General features: G+C 43.3%; 1 protein-coding gene across 3 annotated transcripts in view; it reads left to right on the forward strand.

Annotated features, from left to right (window-relative positions):
• dnah7 (dynein, axonemal, heavy chain 7) overlaps nt 1–19,712 on the forward strand; it is a 222,361-nt gene that overhangs the window by 129,438 nt on the left and 73,211 nt on the right. For all 3 annotated transcript variants that reach the window (XM_045206528.1, XM_045206529.1, XM_045206530.1), the window contains 11 exons: nt 669–1,127; nt 1,217–1,384; nt 1,763–2,008; nt 5,380–5,609; nt 5,958–6,288; nt 6,778–7,124; nt 7,489–7,669; nt 9,115–9,300; nt 10,074–10,237; nt 12,390–12,544; nt 14,549–14,739. In XM_045206528.1, coding sequence (XP_045062463.1) covers nt 669–1,127; nt 1,217–1,384; nt 1,763–2,008; nt 5,380–5,609; nt 5,958–6,288; nt 6,778–7,124; nt 7,489–7,669; nt 9,115–9,300; nt 10,074–10,237; nt 12,390–12,544; nt 14,549–14,739 — 2,658 coding nt within the window. The remainder of the gene's footprint in view (nt 1–668; nt 1,128–1,216; nt 1,385–1,762; nt 2,009–5,379; nt 5,610–5,957; nt 6,289–6,777; nt 7,125–7,488; nt 7,670–9,114; nt 9,301–10,073; nt 10,238–12,389; nt 12,545–14,548; nt 14,740–19,712) is intronic.

The raw sequence follows: 19,712 nt of genomic DNA on the forward strand, positions 1-19,712 counted from the left end.
GATTATCATCATGAACACTCACTTCAATTTGGCTAACATTTTACCAGCCTAATTGTAACCAAATATCCAAATGGAGATTTGTGAAAACAAAAATCTGACGCTTATCTCAATAACGCTGTCCCAATCATAACGGTGATGAAATTATTGTGACCACACACTGATATTGCTTTAAAGTATTTAAAACGGTTGGATAACTTTGGGAGTTTCAGTAAGCAACAATATGGTAAATGCCTTCAATGGCATTAGGCTACTTTATTCCAATATTTCTGTCATTCAGTGATATTCATTTCCACAGTAATTCTTGATTGATCCATCCAGTTGTGGTTAAGAAAACGTACATGCATAGTGGCGGGCTTTGCTAAGTAATGGGACATGCCCCGCAAAGTTTAGAACTGCCACTAGGATGGTAACAGCCTAGTAATGGCCGGTGCCTAGCAACCATCATTATGAAGCATCAAATTTCATGAACGCGCGTTGCTTACTTCAGACTTAGCTATGACTAGTCATATTTTGTGTTGGTGCCACAGGTGTGAATTCTTATCCCAAGGTCAGACATAGCTATGCCCGACCTAGCATTTAAGTCCAACTTTTCTATGCCCACCTGGTGCAACCGGCCCCAGGTGTTCAATTCCCATGTTGACAAATTGCTACTTCATTCACTCTCACAGGTCCAGAGGGTGTACTACGACCGTCTGGTGCACGACTCAGACCGGGCCTGGATGGTGGGCTACATCCAAGAGGTGTCCCAGTCCTACCTCAAAGAGGACTTCCACCAGCTCTTCCAGCACCTAGACCAGGACCAGGACGGGCGTGTGACGGAGGACGACCTCCGCAGCCTCATGTTCTGCGACTTCCACGACCCCAAGGGCGAGGACCGCAACTACCGCGAGGTCAACAACCTGGACCAGCTGCGGCAGGTGGTTGAGTCGCACCTGGATGAGTACAACAATGTCAGCAAGGCGCCCATGAACCTGGTGCTGTTCCGCTTCGCTATCGAGCATGTGTGCCGCATCTCGCGCGTGCTCAAGCAGCCGCGCGGCCATGCCTTGCTGGTGGGGGTGGGCGGGAGTGGGAGGCAGTCTGTTACCCGGTTGGCCGCCCACATGGCGGAGGCGGAGCTCTTCCAGGTGGAGATACTTTTTTTTTCTTTAACGATTATATTTTTTGTAAAATTACATAAACTGTCAATAACAATCACAATATACTTTTTGAACAGGTGGAGATTGCCAAGAGCTACGGCATGACGGAGTGGCGTGACGACCTCAAGCTGATCATGCGCAAGTCCACGCAGGGCGACACGCACAGCGTCTTCCTCTTCACTGACACGCAGATCAAGATGGAGTCCTTCCTGGAGGACGTCAGCAACCTGCTCAACACGGGAGAGGTGATGGATGGACGGACAGACAGACACTTTAAAAAAAATCCCCTATAGAGAAATACAGGGTCACAGACACAACAACAGAGACAAAGTAACAAACACACAGACTAGGCGTATACATTATGTGATGTATGTATTTTGTCTAACTTTAACTTTTCTTAAATCATGTTAATATTGCATGAATGAATGAATGGTTTGTATGAACATTCGAGATACACACCCATATCTCAATTTACGAAATACATAAATGAAAACATTTAGGTGGTTTAAAATGTTTTAGAATTAAAAAGATAATAATTGGCTACAGTGTCAGGAAACACATCATCTTTAAACATAAACCCCAAAAATCCTCATTCTCTTCCATTTTCCCGTTCCTCACGCCAGGTACCCAACCTGTTTGCGACTGACGAGAAAGCGGAGATCTGCGAGCGCATGCGTGTGCTTGATCGCCAGCGGGAGCGCGACAAGCAGACGGATGGCAGCCCGCTATCGCTCTTCAACATGTTCCTGGAGCGCTGCCGCTCGCAGCTGCACGTGGTGCTGGCCATGAGCCCTATTGGAGACACCTTCCGGAGCCGCCTGAGACGCTTCCCCGCCCTCATCAACTGTTGTACCATCGACTGGTTCCAGGTAATATAAACTACATGACCAAAAGTATGTGGACACCTGCCTGTCGAACATCTCATTCCAAAATCATGGGCATTAATATGGAGTTGGTACCCCCTTTGCTGCTATTCCTCTGGGAATGCTTTCTTCTGGGAAGGCTTTGCACTAGATGTTGGGACATTTCTGCCGGGACTTGCTTCCATTCAGCCACAAGAGCATTAGTGAGGTCGGGCACTGATGTTGGGCGATTAGGCCTGGCTCGCAGTCGGCGTTCCAATTCATCCCAAAGGTGTTTGATGGGGTTGGGGTCAGGGCTCTGTGCAGGCCAATTAAGTTCTTCCACACCGATCTCGACAAATCATTTATGTATGGACCTCGCTTTTTGCACGTGGGCATTGTCATACTGAAACAGGAAAGGGCCTTCCCCAAACTGTTGCCACAAATTTGGAAGCATAGAATCGTCTAGAATGTCATTGTATGCTGTAGCGTTAAGATTTTCCTTCACTGGAACTAAGGGGCCTAGCCCGAACCATGGAAAACAGCCCCAGACCATTATTCCTCCTCCACCAAACTTTACAGTTGGCACTATGCAAAACAAATGTTATTGGTCACATACACATATTTAGCAGATGTTATTGTGGGTGTAGCGAAATGCTTGTGTTCCTAGCTCCAACAGTGCAGTAGTATCTAACAATTCACAACAATACACACACATATATATATATATATATATATATATATATATATATATATATAAGGGGCCTAGCCCGAACCATGGAATATATATATATATATATATATATGACGAGCAATGTCGGAGTGGCATTGACTAAAATATAGTACAATAGAATACAGTATATACATATGAAATGAGTAAAACAGTATGTAAATATTATTAAAGTGACTAGTGTTCCATTATTAAAGTGACCAGTGGTTCCATGTCTATGTATATAGGGCAGCAGCCTCTAAGGCGCAGGAATGAGTAACCGGGTGGTAGCCGGCTAGTGATGGCTATTTAACAGTCTGATGGCCTTGAGATGGAAGCTGTTTTTCAGTCTCTCGGTCCCAGCTTTGATGCACCTGTACTGACCTCGCCTTCTGGATGATAGCGGGGTGAATAGGCCGTGGCTCAGGTGGTTGATGTCCTTGATTATCTTTTTGGTCTTCCTGTGACATTGGGTGCTGTAGGTGTCCTGGAGGGTAGGCGGTGTGCCCCCGGTGATGCGTTGGGCAGAATGCACCACCCTCTGGAGAGTGTTGCGGTTGCGGGTGGTGCAGTTGCCGTACCAGGCGGTGATACAGCCTGACAGGATGCTCTCAATTGTGCATCTGTAAAAGTTTGTGAGGGTCTTAGGGGCCAAGCCAAATTTCTTCAACCTCCTGAGGTTGAAGAGGTGTTGAGGATCAGCTAAGTAGCGTTCTCCTGGCATCTGCCAAACACGGTTTGTCTGTAAGACTGCCAGATGGTGAAGTGTGATTCATCACTCCAGAGAACGCGTTTCCACTGCTCCAGAGTCCAATGGCGGTGAGCTTTACACCACTTCAGCCGTCGCTTGACATTGCACATGGTGATCTTAGGCTTGTGTGCGGCTGCTCGGCCATAGAAACCCATTTCATGAAGCTCCTGACAAACAGTTCTTGTGCTGACGTTGCTTCCAGAGTTAGTTTCGAAATCTGTAGTGAGTATTGCAACCAACAACAGACAATTTTTACACGCTTTGCGCTTCAGCACTCGACATTCCCGTTCTGTGAGCTTGTGTGGCCTACCACTTTGCGACTGAGCTGTTTTTGCTCCTAGACGTTTCCACTTCACAATAACAGCATTGCTAGTTCCCCGGCTTTATCAACTGCTGCACCATCGACTGGTTCCAGGTACACGAGCATACAAGCATATCAGCAGTGTTCATGTCTCCAATACTGTAGTAATTTTTCAAACAATTGTTTACAGACATATTATTTCACTGTATCACAATTCCAGTGGGTCAGAAGTTTACATACGCTAAGTTGACTGTGCCTTGGAAAATTCCAGAAAATGATGTCATGGCTTTAGAAGCTTCTGATAGGCTAGTTGACATAATTTGAGTCAATTGGAGGTGTACCTGTGGATGTATTTCAAGGCCTACCTTCAAACTCAGTGCTTCTTTGCTTGATGTCATGGGGAAATCAAAAGAAATCAGCCAAGACCTCAGAAAAAAAATTGTAGACCTCCACAAGTCTGGTTCATCCTGGGGAGCAATTTCCAAACGCCTGAAGGTACCACGTTCATCTGTACAAACAATAGTACGCAAGTATAAACACCATGGGACCACGCAGCCGTCATACCGCTCAGGAAGGAGACGCGTTCTGTCTCCTAGAGATTAATATACTGCGAAAAGTGCAAATCAATCCCAGAACAACAGAAAAGGACCTTGTGAAGATGCTGGAGGAAACAGGTACAAAAGTATCTATATCCACAGTAAAACGAGTCCTATATCGACATAACCTGAAAGGCCGCTCAGAAAGGAAGCCACTGCTCCAAAACCACCATAAAAAAGCCAGACTACGGTTTGCAACTGCACATGGGGACAAAGATCTTACTTTTTGGAGAAATGTCCTCTGGTCTGATAAAACAAAAATAGAACTGTTTGGCCATAATGACCATTGTTACGTTTGGAGGAAAAAGGGGGTGCTTGCAAGCCGAAGAACACCATCCCAACCGTGATGCACGGGGGTGGCAGCATCATGCTGTGGGTGTGCTTTGCTGCAGGAGGGACTGGTGCACTTCACAAAATAGATGTCATCAACATCTCAAGACATCAGTCAGGAAGTTAAAGCTTGGTCTCAACGGGTCTTCCAAATGGACAATGACCACAAGCATACTTCCAAAGTTGTGGCAAAGTGTCTTAAGGACAACAAAGTCAATGTATTGGAGTGGCCATCACAAAGCCCTGACCTCAATCCTATAGAAAATCTGTGGGCAGAACTGAAAAATCATGTGTGGCCTACAAACCTGACTCAGTTACACCAACTCTGTCAGGAGGAATGGGCCAGAATTCACCCAACTTACTGTGGGAAGCTTGTGGAAGGCTACCTGAAACGTTTGACCCAAGTTAAACAATTTAAGGGCAATGCTACCAAATACTAATTGAGTGTATGTAAACTTCTGACCCACTGGGAATGTGATGAAAAAAATAAAAGCTGAAATAAATCATTCTCTCTACTATTATTCTGACAATTCACATTCTTAAAATAAAGTGGTGATCCTAACGGACCTAAGACAGGGAATTATTACTAGGATTAAATGTAATGATTTGTGTAAAATTGAGTTTAAATGTATTTGGCTAAGGTGTATGTAAATCCAAGATCAGCTTCTCTAGGGACAACTTCACCCTACTCCCTCTTCTCTCTCCTCCCAGAGCTGGCCAGAGGACGCTCTGCAGGCGGTGGCCTCGCGGTTCCTGGAGGACATCGAGATGACGGAAGAGTCACGAATGGGCTGCATCAACATGTGCAAGAGCTTCCACACGTCCACCATCGAGTTGTCGGCCTGTTTCCTGTCCGAGCTGCAGCGCCATAACTATGTCACGCCCACCTCCTACCTGGAGCTCATCTCCACCTTCAAGGCCCTGCTGCAGAAGAAGAGATCGTAAGAAACAGTCGAAACAAGAAGGCTATGTCTCAATCCACAAGGACACTGCCCTTTGAGGCAGGTAGGCAGCAGGCAGCTGCCTTTGGATTGAGAAACAGTCGACACCTTTTTCCCCAATATATGTGGCCTTTACATTCATTCATAGCCTGGTCCCTGATCTATTTGTGCTGTGTAGCCAACACCTGTGGTTATTGGCAAGAGAACACTAAACAGATCTGGGTCAATGTTAGTAATTTTTTATATGATGCAAGAGATTTTGATATTATGCCAGTGGTTATAAATATATTACTACCCATAAAACTGACATAATTAAGCTGAAACACCCGCCACTCTCTGCATCCACAGAGAAGTAATGAAGCTGAAGCGCCGCTATGAAGTGGGCTTGGAGAAGCTGGAGTCTGCAGCCGCCCAGGTGGCCACCATGCAGGTGGAGCTGGAGGCCCTGCAGCCGCAGCTGCGTGTGGCCAGCAAGGAGGTGGATGAGATGATGGTGGTGATTGAGCACGAGTCGGTGGAGGTGGCCAAGACGGAGAAGGTGGTGAAGGTGGATGAGGCGGTGGCCAACGAACAGGCCAAGGCGGCCAAGGCCATCAAGGACGAGTGCGACGCCGACCTGGCCATCGCCATGCCCATCCTGGAGTCAGCCCTGTCCGCTCTGGACACTCTAACCAACCAGGTGGGGAAATAATTGGGAGATAGTTTTACATTGGACTATAAAGTCAATCGCCAATGGTTTTCTGCTTTATCCCAACCCCTCTCAGTATTCAGCCTTTGCCCAAAATAATGCAGGATATTTTTCCAATTGTCTTTTGACTATATTCAGTATATTTCTTCTTCTTTTTATATAAATGTTAGGCCCAATCAATGATAGCCTGGCTCCAGATCTGTTTGTGGTTTAGCCATTTTATCTCTGCTGTATTCATTCTTTGTCAAGCCAGTCAGAAGAGTTTGCTAAAGCATATAGAGATTTGGGATGCGGCTTAGTCAATGTATAACTTTATATAAAGATGATGCAGAAAGAACCAAATCCTAACTTGAGAATCATGTGCGCAACACTTTGACATAGCCTAAAACTCTCATAAACATTAAATGCACCCAAAAATGTGCACAATGCATAAACAAAGTTCAGCCCTAGGTGACTGTGATTGGTTGCCCCTTTGTCTAGGACATCACAGTGGTCAAGTCCATGAAGAGTCCTCCACCGGCGGTCAAGCTGGTGATGGAGGCCATATGCATCCTGAAGGGCCTGAAGCCGGACCGCATCCCTGACCCCTCGGGCTCCGGCAAGAAGGTGGAGGACTTCTGGGGCCCGGCCAAGAAGCTCCTTGGAGACATGAAGTTCCTTCAGAGCCTTCACGAGTACGACAAGGACAACATCCCGCCCCACCTCATCGCCGTTATCCGGAAACAGTACATCACCAACCCCGACTTTGTCCCCGAGAAGATCCGTACCGCCTCCACTGCCGCCGAGGGGCTGTGCAAGTGGGTGCGCGCCATGGAATCCTATGACAAGTGAGTAACGTGTAGAGCAATATGAGGACATGATGACTATAGTATGGGTTATGTCTATCTTTTGTGGTTGATAGAAACTGCCAACACAACAGAATGTACACTCAATGTACATTGTGTACATTGAAAGTATTCATTGAAACTGTGACGGCGACACTCAAGCTTGTTTTAACTGTATTGTGTAACAAGAATTGTGATCATATTGAATAGTACAGTACAATATAGTCTATTCTTGAATCTCACAAGGATACTGAGTTTTTTTATTGAAGTAAATTGAAAGAAGCCTTGGTGGTTATTATTAGAAAATGTTAAGTTACATTTCCTGAATGAAATCCCAACCTATACATTATCTCCTCCTCTCTCTCAGAGTGGCCAAAGTGGTGGCCCCTAAGAAGGAGAAGCTAGCTCAGGCTGAGGGGGAGCTGAAGGTGGCCATGGAGAGCCTGCGTAAAAAACAGGCTGCCCTCAAAGAGGTCCAAGACAAACTGGCAAAGCTGCAGCAGACACTGGAGGCCAACAAGAACAAGAAGGCTGACCTAGAGAATCAGGTCGGTGGGGCGGGGTTTGGCTCAAATTACAGAGGTGAACCATCCTCTCCTTCAATACACCGTCCACCTCTGGTTGGCAGCTATCCACTGTATTTCTAATATGTACATAATGGTTTAAGCCTAATGTACTAATTTATCAGTATCTGTTGTAGTATTACACCCATTAATCCAACTGAATTGGTTTTAGATGTGTCATTTTCAAATGAGTTCTATAGCTCCCTCCCTATTGGCACTTGCTTAACACGATTTGTGCTAGCTCAACCTATTTGCAGCATTTTGATAAGTGAAAGAATTTTGCGAGATTTAACATTTGCCAAGGAGCATATATATATATAAGCGCAATAGAGAATTAGAAAATGTACTCCGGCTTTACTTTCTCAGTGCATAGTTTCCCAGCCGTTCTTGAAATAAAATGATTACAAATGCGGTGCCTCTTGACGAAACCATAAGGGATATTTGTTTGAGCAATGCTGACATCTTTGTTTTTTTCTTTTTAAGTTCAAAAGAGTCGTAGCAACCCAAACTAATGCCGCAGCGCTAGGCCTATTTGTTTACTGGCTCTATCAAAGCTTTGACGTTTTCAGCTTTTGGTTTTACATTGTTCTTCATTCTTGTATGTTTTTGAGAAGATGCCTATTTTTTTCCCCCTGTCCCAATTCACTGCCTTTCATGTCTCTTCTCTTCCTCCTCCATATGCCTCCTTCCAGTCTGATTCACTGTTCTCTCTGTTTGAAGGGGAAGAGAGTTGACTATGTTTCCTACCTAGTCTCAACTCTTCACGGACAACCTTTTAATTCTCCCGTGGTAGCTTAGTATGGTTACTTTTCATGTTGAGAAAGATTCGATGAAAATAGATACAACTACATTAGAGTACTTTTGGTGTTCAAAAGCCTCTAGTAGGAATGCACACAAAACAATAATAGCAAAGCAGTTGTAAAATAAAGAAACACACTGATCTCATGAAGATACCAGGCAAGCTAAAAACAGATGTATAATGTTACAGTAGAACACTAAAGGTATTTGAGCGTTTTTGTTGTTGCAATCGACAATCATTTATGTTCTATTTATGATTGAACTGTTATGTTCCGACTCTCTTCCAAAAGTAACTCCTTATGAACAAATGTTTGGAATGATATTGAGTGTCATTGTTGAGTGTCCTTATGAGATAAATTGTTGGTCACGCATGCCTTCAATCAGTCAATCAAAACAAGATGATAATTGCATTTCTTTTGGAGTGGTAGCCTCTGCCTCTGCAGTATTTAAACAGGGCCATGTTCATGTTCAGTTTACACGAAACAAGAGCCGTTTTGAAACAGTAAAGGTTCTACCCAAACACTTATGGATATCTATTTCAAAAAGGTTTTCCCATTTAGTGCCTACTGAACTCAACACGGACTGGTGATGTTACAAATCCTCTTCCCTGTCCTTCCCTTCTCGACCTCTAGGTGGAAATGTGCAGTAAGAAGCTGGAGAGAGCTGAGCAGCTGATTGGTGGGCTGGGTGGGGAGAAGAGTCGCTGGAGCGAGACAGCCTTTAACCTTGGGAAGCTCTACACCAACCTGACAGGGGACATCCTCATCTCGTCAGCCATCGTGGCCTACCTAGGGGCATTCACCTCCAGCTATAGACAGGTAGGTACACAGAAGTGGTACACACAGGCATCATGACAGACGGTTACATAGGTACACACACAGATATACAGGTTCAGAAAGAGACATACTGGTTAAAATAGATAAATACAAGGTAGAGACATACAAAGGATATCCTCTTTCATGACATAGTCCAATCAATACAGGAACTGAAATTCCATGTTCTATTCAACTGCCAGGATATTAAATAGAATTGACACCAACAATGACATACAGTGATGTAAAGGGTGGTATTGGGTCCCTGGTGCCAATGCGCAACAGGTCATACTTGGACATAGAGGTACAGTGGCATACAGGTAAAAACTAGGACATAAATGGATATACAGGTGCGTACACGAACATGCTGGCACATAGAGGGATATAGATACAGGGACATAGAATCAGTTTGCATGTCTATGAGCGCTTGTGAGAGTGTTTACGTCTATGTTTGCCTGTGTGTGTTTTGATCCAGTTGGCCTCAGTCAACACTAAGCTTTGATGTGACAAAGACGAGCGGACGCCCGCTAGTTGAAATATTTAACTTGTATGCTTTTCTATGATGCTCAAAGGGAACTGCATTAAAGAGTCTCCCTCAAAATACCTTATTATTGCTACCCCCGCATCCCCTCATGCAAGTATGAAAACTAGATGACACTGATCAAAACATTTTTTTGCGATTGTGGGAAATGTTTGTGATTAAGATGTATTTTTTTTCATGAGCTGACGATATGAAGTGATTACTTTTTGATCCGTGCTTGTGGGATGGTGTGCTCCAGGCTCAGATCGAGGAGTGGATGGAGCTGTGTAAGAGCAGAGAGATCCCGTGCTCCAGCAACATGTCCCTGATGAACTCGCTGGGCGAGCCGGTCAAGATCCGCAGCTGGACCATCGCCGGCTTGCCATCGGACAGCTTTTCTATAGACAATGGCATCATCATCTCGTAAGTCCACAGTGCTTTTCATCTAAGCAACCTAAGCGGACATATTACCTCAGCCACCATCTAGAGTACTTTTAGCAACCCCCTCTGGTGATACATGGCAGCCATGTTATGCCAACAGCCTTGCTCAATGACACATCAACAGATTTTTCACCTAGTTGGCTCAGGTATTCGAACCAGCGACCTTTTGGTTACTGGCCCAACACTCTTAACCGCTAGGCTACCTACGTACGTTTCAATCCCGCTCACAATGTTCTGTTGCCTCATGCAAGAACCATGGGCGGCCTCTCCTGCTGACTGCCTAGGCAGCGCCACACTCAGGGCTCGCAACTAACTGTTTTCCTCACCGTCCCTGTACCGTCCCGAAGTGCAATTTCAATTGTCCCAAACTGAACTTGAACCGTCCCCAAAACATTTATATTTTTTGATATGCCAACATGGGTCTAGGTCATTTGCAGTGCTTTTAAAGTAATTGGTGTATTTCTGAGACAGAGACAGACAGTCGATATTACATAAACTAAATATGTAAAAAAAAAAAAAAAAAAACAGACAAACATCCATTACATTATTAATCATTATAATATATTAATTCAACATGCTAACCACATGTATACAATATATCTAAGAGATAACAATGTTATTGTGAACTGGTTACTGAATAAACGTAAGTTGGAGACATTGCATTCCACCACCAGCTGCCCCATTAAACAACATAACACAATAATATACAATAAAGAACGTGTGTGTTCCCCAGCCTTCACTTTCTCTGCTTCACCCTCCCTCTTCAGTTACTGAAGAATGGTCGCCTTTACCTTTTTGAGTACCACCACTTGCTAACGGCCAGGGCCTAAAATGTGCTTTTTGCTACACCAGCCATTGTGGCAGGTAGATTAAAAAATCTACTAGCCACTGAAATTGTTTACCAGTCTAAATATTGTTTTGTGCTAAAATTACACCAACAAAAGACAACGAAACAGATGAGCATGCTTTGTAATGTTTCTAAAACAATACATCTATTACTAGTAAGATGTAATGGGGGACCTGAGTCTTTTACCCAAAATATCACAGATGAGACAGACATTTTCACCTTCCCCTTTAAGGGCTGGAGGTTACCGTGTTAATGCAACTCCAGTCATGTTTGTACCTGTGAGATTGAGAGTCTGACTAGTATCCGCATTGCTTCTCTTTCCTAGCCGTTGAAACTCAAACATTGAAAAACAACCTAGCTTGTGAACAAAACTATGTAAATAGCCAAGGAACACAAGTACAAAGTCTCACTTCAGTAGCCTTCCGTTTCAAGTCAATTAAACCTCTATGCCTGTGCACAGCGCTTCTAAAAATGAGTCTGTCGCTTAGCTCTTCACGTGCGCATGCATAGCCCCCAGCCAGGCAGTGTTGCAGTGTGAGGCAGAAATACTTTGCACATTTTACAGTGTGCAGGTCAGGGAGATACAACCATAGCAGACAGGCTGGCAGAGAGTAAAATGTGCATTCCAATAGGCCTATTTGCCCAACATTGGAATGATTTTCTAATATTATACTTTTCCGTAACCTAAATAATGACATATGCGATGCCTAGCCAGCCATATCATTGTTTGAAACCTGGACGTTTTACATAGCCTATCTCACCTTGCTTTTAATAGCCTACAGCCAAAATCTGACCATAGAAAGAAAGTGAAGATTTCCACTGAAACCAGCATTTCTTCTGTCCAAAGGCAGTAAGTCAAAATCCTATTGTTGCATCTTCAGATATTCCTTCTTTCTAAGTTTAAACCATTAGGCTGAATATCCATCTCTGTCGCATTATAAAACATGCTGGCATCAGATGTGCGTTTGAGAATGGTTGATCAACTTTTAAGCAAAATGTTGTGATCTGTTTCATCAGCCTTGTGTTTGTGCTTAAACATTTAAGTATGGAACCACTGTTTTATATTTTTCTGGCCTATCGTCCCGAAACTGTCCCAACGTCTGTTTTGAACGGTCCCAGACATATTTTTTATCGTCCCGGGGCGACGGGACACCCTTAATTTTGAGCCCTGGCCTCACTGTCCTCCCTGTGTGTGTGTGTGTGTGTGCGTGCGTGTGTGTGTTTTTTTCCAATTGTGCCTAACTGGTCTCTTTATGTGTGTGCCTGTGCGTGCGTGTGTGTGTGCAGCAACGCCCGGCGGTGGCCCCTGATGATCGACCCCCAGGGCCAGGCCAACAAGTGGGTAAAGAACATGGAGAAGGCCAACAGTCTGCACATCATCAAACTGAGCGACGGAGACTTTGTACGCACCCTGGAGAACTGCATCCAGTTCGGCACACCAGGTAAACTCCCATAGCCTGGAATCCAAACTATATTGTGAAGTGAAACAATGGTAAAACTGAGCACATGAGTTTGGATGCCAGACTAAAACCACTAGCCTCTGGTTGGTGCAGTACTCCTGATCACCTGAAGGGGTCTCCCTTCACCACAATAACAGAAACAGACGTGAAGCTGTATTCAGGATCAGAGAACACAGAAATATGATGTGGTGGTGGGCCTTTGTTTCTCTATTCTTAAGGGCGAGAGTTTGAATGATACTTACAGTTTTAGATACATTTACATCTACACCCCCAGGACCCTTGGGATAAAGTAAACAGGCTACTGCATAGAAAATAATTCAATTAATATGGGCTACTGTACATAAAACATTAGATGTGTGATCAACTAAGTGTGTTGGTTGGTTAAACCCATGTCTCTTTGAGGGAAGAGGGAAGCTGACTATCATCTTTGTGTGGGTAGATGGACGCAATCTTTTGCAGATGAACATGTTTGGTTGGTTGTTCTCTCTTTGTTCAGTACGTCCCTTAAGGACCTTGAGTTTTAGCGCTGAGGTAGATTTGCATTGCTTCAATTCCCACTGCCATTGTATAGACTTGACTGTTGTGCCCTCAGTATTTCATAGTTTTACAAAACTCTTGTTTGTGTAGAAAATGTAACCCTTGCAACGAAGAACCATATGTGATTTTGAGAAATGCTAATATTGTCAACAACAGCAAAAATTGGGGGGGGATGTGTATACCACATCAAATGTCCTTATTGAAAGATCATGTCATCACACTTCTCTCTTTCAATTATACTTGCTATTTTTTCCCCCATACTTTTTATAACAATTCATGAAGTCTTATCTTTGTTAGTTTTTTTCTTGAAATGCACGTATATGGTTCTGCACATATATGTTTTTTCATCTGTAGGATTTAATTGTTCACAATAACAAACAAAAAGCTTTCGCCAATCCAGTAGCTCTTGTCTCGGCATAGGACTGTGAGAGCGATACAAAGCCCAACTCGGGTTAGCTTTCGGGTCAAGATGTACTGGCAGACAACAGGAACAGCATTTACAAATGTTGTGTGCTTGTATTTGGTATTGGTATTTTTTGGTATTTTATTAGGATCCCCATTAGCTGTTGCGAAAGCAGCAACTACTCTCCCTGGGGTCCACACAAAACATGAAACATGACATAATACAGGACATTAATAGACAAGAACAGCTCAAGGACAGAACTACATCTATTTAAAAAAGGTACACGTAGCCTACATATCAATACATAGGGTCCAAATAGGACAAATAGTCTAGAGAAAAACAGTACTGTGTGTTATGTTTGCCTCCTGTTTGCTGCTCCGGTATATTGCTTTTCATACATGTATTTCACTGTAAATGGCCATTCTATATCTCTCTATTCAACTCATTATTATTATTATTATTATGAACAAATGCATTCTGTCTCTTAATCACATCCACTATAGCCTATCCAAAGGCAAAGTGCAGAAAACATTTAGTCATCCCCATTGGAATGATGAAGACATAGGAACTAAATCTTCGGTATGACAGGGCTAATGACTAGTAATTGTCTGCTAGGAAGCGTAGTACCATGGTCCTTGAGGGTCCTATAATGGAGTGTCACGGTGCTAACCAGATGATGTTGGAAGGGGGGGGGGTCAAAGTTGACTCTCCTTATTATGTTATTTCAAGGGTATCAGCTCAGAGCAGGTGTATTACAAAGTAGTCTATAATTTGCCAAGTGTGGTCTAACCTGGAAATAAACCGTTTTACAACTAAAAGTTGCAAACAGAACAGTCTTCCCAGAGGTTAAAATTGGTATGTTTTTACATATCTTTTCATAGTCCTGAAAAATATGTGTTTCTGGTTCTAATCTGCTTATTGAACATTGTTTCAACCAGATAACCAAAGTATGACTTGTTTCCCATCTTTACATTGACATCAGTGCCATATATTTTGCACTAATTCATCTGCTCAGTATTATTGAACAAAGCCCTGTTGTTTCTCAGTGCTCCTGGAGAACATTGGTGAGGAGCTGGATGCCATCCTGGAGCCCCTGCTGCTGAAGCAGACCTTCAAGCAGGGCGGTGCCATCTGCATCCGCCTGGGAGACTCCACTTTCGAGTACGCCCCGGACTTCCGTTTCTACATCACCACCAAGCTCCGCAACCCCCACTACCTGCCCGAAACCTCTGTTAAGGTTAGACTACCATAGAACGCACACACACGCACACACACACACACACACACACACACACACACGCACACACACGCACACACACACACACACACACACACACACACACACACAGAGAGGAGGGAGGAACATATGCATACTCACTCACACACACACAATAGCATATTCCCTTCACAAACTGATTTGTAACATGCCTCCGTTCTACTTTATTGTTGAAGGTTATAGATGCAGTCAAATAAACAGTATTGGCACCCTTGCACGATTCACTATTTCTTATAAAATATTGGAAAAAATATATTCAAAACTGAAATGTAGATTTTTTTCACTTAGAAGTAAAAATTCACCTGAAATAAATTGCAGGTCCCTACAGAGGACTATATTGTAAAATGCAACAGTATTTGATAATATCTGTAATTAGAATAATTCTGCCCTTTTTTAATACAATGAAATACAACAAAAAACGTTTTGTGAATAAGTAACAGCTGTAGATGACAACTATGTTTGTAATTTATGATCACTGTACTGGATTTGAGCAATTACACAAAAGCATGTACACACATGGCTAAGATAACCAATGTAGGCAATTGCGTTTGAAGGAAACTAGCATTCGAGCTCCATAGGGGTTGAACTTGTAAGACTTCATTTCAAAGCGAGGCCTCGCTTACACATCTACCTCCTTAGAACGGCAACACCTTTTGCAGCACAAGACTTCTGCACAGACTCTGTTCTTCCCCAAGTGTGACTGTACAGTACGTGGGTTTCTATCCATAGCCGAGCAGCACATCTGCCTGAGGCAGGTGTAAGCTTCTTCTAATGAGCCTTCCCTGCTCATTCACGCTTCCCAGAACTCACTGGCATGCAGATGTGCAATCTCGTGCTGTCTTTGCTAAGTGAAGTGAAAATGATACAATGCAGAATTATAGGGGAGTGTGGGTATACCTTTCTCCCTCCTCGTGTAGTCTTTGGAAACCTTATCTGCTCCATACAAAATGGCTAAGCGTCGTAGCGTTGTAACATATTCAGACTTTTGGAATGGAGTTTTAAACATCAAATATGGTACTACTCTTTGAACAAAACTGCACACAAGATCCACCCTACGGATTAATTGCAGTGCTTTTCAGACAGACTTTCAGACTGCTGCTGCGAGAGTATCATATCTCTCTCAAAGAGGGAAGGGAGCGAAGATTACAGCGAGTTACGCACTGAAGTTTCAGGGTCACAGCACTTGAGCAAAGATACATTTACCCCCCAACACACATCAGCCAATCACTCAATATTGTCCCATTTAACGTAGCACCCCATGCAACACCAATACAAGCGAGTGAGTGTGAGTCCTCGGGCAGGCCCCCAGAAAAGCAATTTTCAGAAAAGGCACATTAAAGTGAATTGCATTATGGAGAAAAAAAGGCATTACCGAGGATCACATTTCGAGCATCTATTTGCAGGGCCACCTGCCTGTTTTTTATAGGCCACCATTAAATAGACTCAGCTCATTTTTACGAGCACTTTTTTTTCTGACTCTCATGATAGGCTCTCATTCTTCCCATCGAGCCATATTTGAAACACAATACCTCCAATCGGAGCAGGCCCAGGGCCGGCACCAGAACTAATCAGTTCGATGGGCCTTTGATTTCCATAGGCGGACACGTTTTTTTCACGAGACCTCATATGTGTGCACGCGCTTGCACGTTCATAGTTTTTTGGGAGTGGTATAGTAAAGACCATAGGCAGCTCGTGAGTTTCAAGTTGGGGAAGCTAACAATTTATCCTACAATTACTACCGATCTGCGTGCCAGTTATGATTATTTTTATAAAAGGCACATTTTTGTGGAACAGTTTCATTTCAATAATAACGTTTTCATTTCTCAAAATTATTGTCACATGGTTAATCATAAAAATCTGAAGTAAAACAATACAAATCTAAAAGTTAAAATTAAACCAAGGAGAGAGCACCAGCCTCTGCCATATGGACACATGGATACACTGTGATCCATTGGTGGCTAAAGAAATGAGCGCATATAACTCATAGAAAGCCTATAGGCCAATGTAGCAGTAACCATATAACTTCATCGTCAACTAAGTAAAATACATAGGCCTAAAGCTGACAATTAAAAACTGTAGAAAATATTTCACATTCATCTCTTAACTCCGCCTGTCTGTCTCCCTTTTGTTCTGTCTTGACTTGAGCTATTGCTAGTGAAGTACAACATTGTATCAAATCATCAACTGGGTCGGCCTGAAGCTGTCGCTAGCAAACTTGCAACATTGTATCAACTAGCCTATATCAACTAGCCTATTCCGGGCCCTCAGAGTTTTATGTGTCAGTGAGCTCGGGACAAACAGCAGTTTTTTAAATGACATGTTCACTGGATATATGGAATTATCAGATCATGATGTTTTGCTCTTTCACGTCAAGGCTTGGTGATTATCGATGTTGGAAATATTTTGAACAAAACTTGTCTCTCAAAAGTGTAGCAGGTTGTGAACTCCGCAAACAACATTCCAGTCTGAGAATGAGAACGGTAAATCTCTGTAATTAATACATGCATTCAAATAAATTAATGTAACCAAATGACAGGGAATTAACGGTATATTTACTAGGCATACTGGTGACATATATAATGGGGAATTGATAAAAAATAAACAACCAAAGGGCAAACGATTCACACAATGAAACAATGAATGAGCAAGAATTGGCGGGAGACAGCTGAGCACATTCTGGAGAGCTGAGTGCATTCATTCTGGAGAGAGACATGCCATATCTTTGCCACACACCCCTCCCCTTCTTCTTGTTGCAACATTTGAAATGATCCTCAAGACACATTTTCTTCACACCTATTTTAGGTGCTTATCACTGACAGCCACAACTCAGTCAGCTAGACCTATTGCCACGCGCACTACCCAAATTGTGGGTTTCCCATATAGGCATAGGCCTATACACTTGTGATTTGAAAAAATACACAGTTATTTTGTTTTAAAGAAGCTAATGATCCTCTGTGGCTAAGTCATGCTCTCTGGTGAAGTATTTTGATGATTTTATTTAGACAGGAGTAATTATATAATTTTATTGAAGCATCAATTTACTTTAGGGGAATCCAGCATCCTAACAGTGCACTGTGCACCCGCCAACTTTCCTTTCCAATTCGCATGAGGCTGAAACCAGAGATCTGTATATAATGACAAGATGCTCATGTCTCCGCCCTAACAATGGGAGTCTTTGTCCCAAAGGCGGGAAGGCAGGCGACAAGCTTAGGTGTGCATATTATGCCCATAGAAACGCATTGGGCTTATTCTGGACAGATTATGGCGAGAGTGAGCCCTCTCGCTTCGCCTCTTTCTCTCTGCTGAAACTACGAACCGTTAAAGGGTGTATATGAAACAAGGGGTCGTGGAGAAGGAAACCCTTCACCAGGCACCATAGTATAATTTTTTATTATATTTATTAATATTTGATCTCCAAAAAATAAACAATACAAATTTTAAACCAACAGTTTGTAAAGTGCTTTTGAACATTCTGGACGTTTGGCGCTCTGGGAACCAGTCAATCAACTGCAGCATATTACTATAGCAGAGGCCATAGAAATAACTGGGAAAAGGATGGATATTTTGTATTAAATGAATAGCCCATTGCCTAATACCAGACCTGCCTATTCATTCATATAGGTATCTGATTCTAGAAATAGAAATTAATCGCTATTTTGAGCATTCACATATGCGATAGGCCTATGTGATCAATGGCTTGCGCTTCACATTTGCAACATTGATCATGCAATGCATGCACAGTCGGGAGCTAAATTGGTGGCCATAACCTTACCTACGTTCACGGCCGGCTCCAGGCATAAGCGACAAAAGCGGTCGCTTACGGCCCCAGGCCACTAGGGGGCCCCAGGCACATAAAAATATCTATATATTTTTTCTTAGGAACTCAGTCGGGGTGTCAACTTACTGTTGAGAGTTAAATTAGTAGAATATACAAGGTGCAAGTTCGAATTTTGGTTGTGCATCAGCAATTTTTATCTTGTTATGTCAGTCACTGACAGTCACTAAATTTTTTGATTGGTAAATTAGTCTAGCCAGCTATCTAAACTTGTAGTAATCCGAATACCCACCGGGCACACTGGGCACATATCCAGGGCCCCGGACCTCCAGGGGACCCCCATTGATTTTGTTAGTCACTCTCACTCAGATGTTATTAACATGGCATTTTAGGCAGGTAGCTTAGTGGTTAAAACTGAAAGGTCGCTGGTTCTAATCCCCGAGCGGACTAGGTGAAAAATCTGTCGATGTGCCCTTGAGCAAGGCACTTAACCCTAATTGCTCCTGTAAGTCGCTCTGGATAAGAGCGTCTGCTAATGACTAAAATGTAAATGTAATTATTCATGGCAAAATGGTTAGAATTGCCTTGACTACTTTGTTGTATAATAATCACAGTTGAAAAAAATCATCATTAACTAATTTAGGCCTACTGGAACATGACAGCCAGCCAAAAGTAGGCTACCTCTTTTTGAACTACTTAATTGATTTATTGAAATGACCGGAGCATTTCTGTTGTCAATACTTCGACCACAATACAGTAGCCTAGTAGTAGCTACAGTAGCCTTGTAGTTGAAAGTTGGCTGTGGTGCTGAAATGGGGAGACGAGAGCGCTCAAGTCTTTACAAGCTAGAGACAAAGTGGAGTCGCAATTCAATGGCTCAGACACGAGACGTATGTGGCAGGGTCTACAGACAATCACGGATTACAAAAGGAAAACCAGCCACGTCGCCGACACCAACGTCTCACTTCCAGACAAGCTAAACACCTTCTTTGCCCGCTTTGAGGATAACACAGTGCCACCGACGAGGCCCACTACCAAGGACTGTGACCTCTCCTTCTCCGTGGCCGACGTGAGTAAGACATTTAAGCATGTTAACCCCCGCAAGGCTGCCGGCCCAGACGGCATCCCTAGCCGCGTCCTCAGAGCATGCGCAGACCAG

This window comes from Coregonus clupeaformis, chromosome 23 (genome assembly GCF_020615455.1).
Source record: "Coregonus clupeaformis isolate EN_2021a chromosome 23, ASM2061545v1, whole genome shotgun sequence".
Lineage (NCBI taxonomy): Eukaryota > Metazoa > Chordata > Actinopteri > Salmoniformes > Salmonidae > Coregonus > Coregonus clupeaformis.